At 42.3% G+C, this 5,502-nt stretch overlaps 1 protein-coding gene across 1 annotated transcript; it reads left to right on the top strand.

Annotated features, from left to right (window-relative positions):
* Window positions 1–136: 136 nt before the first annotated feature.
* Window positions 137–5,115, top strand: LOC121917892 (protein lin-37 homolog). Its single transcript, XM_042444006.1, has 4 exons — window positions 137–271; window positions 2,616–2,691; window positions 4,404–4,454; window positions 4,968–5,115. The coding sequence occupies exons 1-4, from the start codon at window positions 238–240 to the stop codon at window positions 5,029–5,031; spliced, it is 225 nt and encodes a 74-aa protein (XP_042299940.1). The 5' UTR covers window positions 137–237; the 3' UTR covers window positions 5,032–5,115.
* Window positions 5,116–5,502: the final 387 nt, after the last annotated feature.

Below are 5,502 nucleotides of genomic sequence, written 5' to 3'. Positions count from 1 at the left end.
CCCTCTGGGCCCCACAACATACTCCCAGAATTCCATAACCTTGAGTCTTGTGTAAACCCAGACCTTGCCTAATTCTGTAACAACACGAATTCACTCATGCAGTCTGCACTGTTCTTATTTTAAATGCTTATCTATTCTTCATTCAATGTGGTTATTACAGTTGTGTCTTTTCCAAATGACTTGTGAGAGAATGTTGTTGTTGTTTTCTTCTTTCAGGCAACAGAATCCTAGATAAACATGCTCCATCCAAAGGTGAAAACAGAAAAGACAGGTAGGCTGCCTTGGAAACATTTGGCCATGAATGGCAAAGGCATGTCACTGGTATTAACAATCTGTTCACAGGCATCTGTCTCCTTGAGTGGGCAATGGAGGGAAGCTGTTGGCCATCAAAGGGTACCATTTAGTCCTGGGAACCTCTGGTTTCCTGCTGTTGCTATCCTACCACTCCCATTTAGTAGTTGCTACTCTACCAGTCCCAGTTAGTAGTGCTAACTGGAACTGATGGGAGTGAGAGTCAGCTTCCCCACCTCTGCCCTAAGCAGCTGTCAATCCTTGCAGACAGATAGGCCTTTTCATCAGCTGCAATGCAAATTCTTTAAGAAAATTCTTCCCAGCCTAAATAGTTCTGAGAAACATGGAAGCCAGTGAACTCTCCTTCTCTGGAGAGTTAACCTTAAACAAAGGTTAGCTTCCCAACTCTCAGGAATGCTTAAGTTGCATAGTCCTGCATGGCGGAGGTTTGGACTAGTTGGCCCTTGAGGTCTTTTCTCTATGTGTCTGTGAGTCTAATCTATGACCCAGTGGCTATTCGGATATCAGAATCCCACCTAATTCTGGCCACCACAGTTCAAAAAGGACATTGAGAAACTGGAGCGTGTCCAAAGGAGGGCGACTAAAATGGTGAAGGGTCTGGAAACCATGTCCTATGAGGAACGCCTTAGGGAGCTGAGTATGTTTAGCCTGGAGAAGAGAAGGTTAAGAGGTGATATGATAGCCCTGTTTAAGTATTTGAAGGGATGTCATATTGAGGAGGGAGCTAATTTGTTTTCTGCTGCTCCAGAGACTAGAAGCCGGAGCAATGGATGCAAGCTGCAGGAAAAGCAATTCCGCCTAAACATTAGGAGGAACTTCCTGACAGTAAGGGCTGTTCGACAGTGGAACAAACTCCCTCGGAGTGTAGTGGAGTCTCCCTCCTTGGAGGTCTTTAAGCAGTGACTGGATGGTCATCTGTCGGGGATGCTTTGATGGAGGGTTCCTGCATGGCAGAAGGGGGTTGGACTGGATGACCTTGTGGTCTCTTCCAACTGTGATTCTTTGATTTTAATTTTTCATGTGCCTTTGCATTCACTTGTATTTATTTATAACTTGCTACTTCCACATTTAAAGCAGATTTCCAAACACTCTTAGCAGTGTAATTTCTGTTAGGGCTTGAGTCCACTACTGAACTAATTTTGGCAAAAGTTGTCTTTGTCTTGTGTTTATAATCCAATGTTTTGCTGGCCAAATGGCCGTAATAAAGTTATTATTATTATTATAATCCAATGTTTGTCCTTCCTGAAACAAGCATAAAGAGAGACATGAAACCTCTTGTGGTATTTGTGCTTACTAAAGAGCTCTGTGAAATCTAAAAACTAACATAGTCTTCGCTGTTAACTGCCATCAAACCAATTTTGACTTATGGCAGCTCTATGAATGAGAGACCTCCAAGTCAACCTATCTTCAGCAGCCCTGCTCAGGTCTTGCAAATGTATGTTAACCTAACTTGGATTGATAAAAGAGAATATTTTCCTGCCTTTCTAAATCCTGATTATTGCACAGAGTGAAAGAAACAAATTCTTAAGGAGCAACAGAAGGAAAAGGCTGTTATTTTGGTATCTTAGAATCATAGAACTGGAAACCATTGTTCCATGTCCTAGTCTTTGGACCAGCAGAAAACAAGCTTGCTCCATCCTCAATGTGACATCCTTTCAAATATCTAAACAGCGCTATTATATCACCTCTTAATCATCTCTCCTCCAGGCTGAACATACCCAGCTCCCTAAGAGCCAAAAGGCCAGTCTGTGGGCAGAGACATGGTACAGCGTCCTGATGCCACACATGCTGACTCTACCCCCAGGGTGCCATGATGCCACATGTAATGGAAACCAAATGGCATGTCTATAGTATATGTAGGGGGGCAACTTTGGTCCTCCAGATATTTTTGGACTGTAACTCCCATATCCCTTATTATGGTGGTAATCAAGCTGTAAACCTCAAACCTCAGGTGAGCCAGAGTTGTCTGTCCCTGCTGTACACAGCATATTCAGCCGTTTGTGAATGGAAGGGGGGTACTAGTTCTATCCCCATCTTCCCTGTTAGTCTTTTGTGTCATCTCCAATGTCATTCTAGAGAGTCCTCTATCTTCTAGTGCAGAAATCCTTGTTCAAAGGAAACTGGGATGTTCAGAGTCAGCAACAGTTATCTCCCTTCTATCAGCAGAAGCATCTTGCAAGTTCAGGTTCATTTCTAGATTCATACCAGTGGAAAAATCTCATACTGTTCTATAAAGGGAAGGCATGATAATATGCTTTCTGCAAAAATAACTGCTTTCTCTCTCTACTGTGGCCCTATTCCAGATCTAGAGACCGCCAATGCTCGAACCCGCCTTGATGCTGTTCTGCAGTGCCTGCTGGAGAAGACTGATGCTGACCGGTGTGTATCAACAGATACTTCAGGATGCAAATCTGAACATTGCGTAAAATTACCTTAGGACTAGATAGCCACCTTCAGATATGATAGCCTTCTTAATAGCCACCTTCAGATATAAAGGCCTCTGGCATAGACCAGGTATGGAGGAACCTTTATCTGTCTAGGGGTCAAATAACAATTTTAGGCATATCTCAGTGACTGTGCTTCAGTAGAAATAAAAGTTGAGAATGCTGAATGGAACCAAAGAGATGTGGGAATGGGGGTGGATGTAATTCTTACCAATTATGGGCACACAAATGACAACTTGATTCTAGGCAAGTCTACTGAACAGTAAGTACAGTACAAGTACAACTTGAGCTTCCTGGTCTGCAAAGCCAGGTTTACTGTTGTATGATAGTTTCCCAGACTCAAAGCAGAATTCACGTCTTTGTGACAGATTCTGGACCTTAAAGTATATTCTGATATCATCACCTATGAAACCAGGAATCTAGAATTTGTTGACATTTCCAGCACTTACTCTGTTATGTCTTATAGACCTTAGAAATTTTTAATGGCACTGGATAACAACAATATGCTATTTTTAGATGACCAACTCAATTACAAGACCAGACATGAAGAACTGGGTTATGAAATGGGCAACTTTATTTCTTCAAGATCTGCAAAAATGAGGGAGGGAACCTTGTGCGGGAACAGCAGACAGATGGTTTGCCCCAGCCTTCTCTAGGCAAAACACCAGAGCCCCAAGGGCATTCCAGAAGTGGGTTGCCACGTGGCTAACCCACATCTGTAAGGCCAACATAAGACTCTCCCACTTAACTCACAAGACTTAGTGAGGTTTTAAATCTGAGGCCAGCCCCAAGGCAAGTCTCTTTCCCCTCTTGTTTAGTCACAAGACCTAAAAGTCAGTTCCAGAGATCTTACCTTCACCTGCCTAGTTATTCACCTGAACCTCTGTTTCCTCTCACCTATGCCACAGATATGGGGCAAGCATCTGTTTAACTGCCATCCCCCACCAGGTCAGCTAAACCGGCCCAAACCCCTGCTTGCAGGTCTCGAAGAAATAGCTGGTTCCCCATTTCAGGAAGGTGGATGCCATCTGCTCTGTAAAGCTCAGGCAAACCTGTGGGCCACATCTGCACCACCGTTCCCTGTTCTTGATACAGATAACATAACAAAGTTGTTTCCTGTTGCTTCATGGCTATAGTGCCCTCAAGATATGTTTGAGTGCAAATCCTGCCGTTTGTTCACAGCATGACTGACAATGATGGGAATCAGTGTGATAAACCTGGAGGGCACAAGATTGAAAAGTGCAGCCTATGAGGGTAAAACCACTCCAAGAGGTTCACATTGCAAAGAAGAGAATTTTGACTAAACTAAAGAATGACCTTCCTAAATGTACAAACTATTGAAGAGTGGAACATACTACCTCAGAAGTTGTGGAGGTTTCAAATATATTGGCAGAGGACTGGATTAGATAGCCTTTGAGGTCCCTTCTAATGCTATGATTCTGTTTGTTTTTTTATTTTTATCTATTTCATTTATTTCGCATGGGGCTGGTCTCGACTCATGCAGAAGCAGAGCCTGAATGCCTTGTGGGACTGTTTTGCAGCTAGATCTTTCTTCTGTAAGGAGCAATAATTTCAGTATTTAAGAAACTCTTAAGTGAGTAGCCAAATGAAATAAAGCTTATTTTCCCTGTTGATTTGTTGTTTCAGGGAACAAATGGAAGAAGATTCTGGAAAGACAGCATCAGATGTTCTCAGCAAGTAAGAAGCCATGAACTGTTATTTATTTTACTAGTTGCATTTATGTCTTGTCTTTCAATGGGGAATCTTACCCACTTTATCCTTGCAAAAGCACCTCTTTGTGGTATCTCAGGTTGTCCATAAACCAGTAGTCCAAGATCACAGCAAAAAACTCACATTTCAATAAAACTATCATTCAGTGACAACTCAGGGGTAGGGTTCACCTGGAGCCCTCCAAACCTGAGCTTAGAACATGGGCTGGGTCATTTCCATAATGGCAGTCCTTTGAATAGAATGGTTCCAAACTGTTTATCCTGACTTTATCATACCCACAGTATGGAGAAACAGCTAAGTTCCTTGCAACTGCACAAACTGTCTGGGATGGAGCACACTGAACGATCAAGATATATAATAAAAATAGGTGGAAAACACCTTTTCTCCTTTTTGAGAGCCTCACCTCAGTTGATAATCACGAACTGTGTTTCTTGCAGCTGCTCTGAACACTTTCTAACCTCTCTTGCTTTGTGGTTCCAGGGACTCTTCTCCTACTGCCACAGGAAAGAGGTATAGTCATTATAGCATCTTCTCCACTTACTGATGACCATTATATAGGAGACTTGAGATGTGAATATTCTCCCAGTCTGCTTACCAGCCAGTCTTAAAATATTCAGATTATATTTATTTATTTATTTATTTACGGGTTTTTATACCCCGCTCCTTAGCCCTAATGGTTTATCAGATGTCTGTGCGTGTGTGTTGTGTGCATGTAGAGAGGAGAGAGAGAACTGCACAAGTACGTATATACACATGATTTTTGCCTTTCAACATTTACCACAGCAGTTCTGACTGCCGAAAAGAGAGACTGTCAAAAAGAGAGTCAGCAGTATCACTCCTTGTCTCAAAAACATTATTTTGCCTTGTATGCACAGTATTTAGAACCCAGTCATGGAGTTTGTTTAAATTGGGGGTGTAGGGGATTGTATGCACACACAAATGTGTATCTTCCAACTCTGGATTGTAACAGTCATCATTACTAGGCTGATTGTAAGCATCCTCTTTAATAATGGTA

Source organism: Sceloporus undulatus, unplaced genomic scaffold (assembly GCF_019175285.1).
Source record: "Sceloporus undulatus isolate JIND9_A2432 ecotype Alabama unplaced genomic scaffold, SceUnd_v1.1 scaffold_1437, whole genome shotgun sequence".
Lineage (NCBI taxonomy): Eukaryota > Metazoa > Chordata > Lepidosauria > Squamata > Phrynosomatidae > Sceloporus > Sceloporus undulatus.
This window is presented reverse-complemented; position numbering and strand designations above follow the sequence as displayed.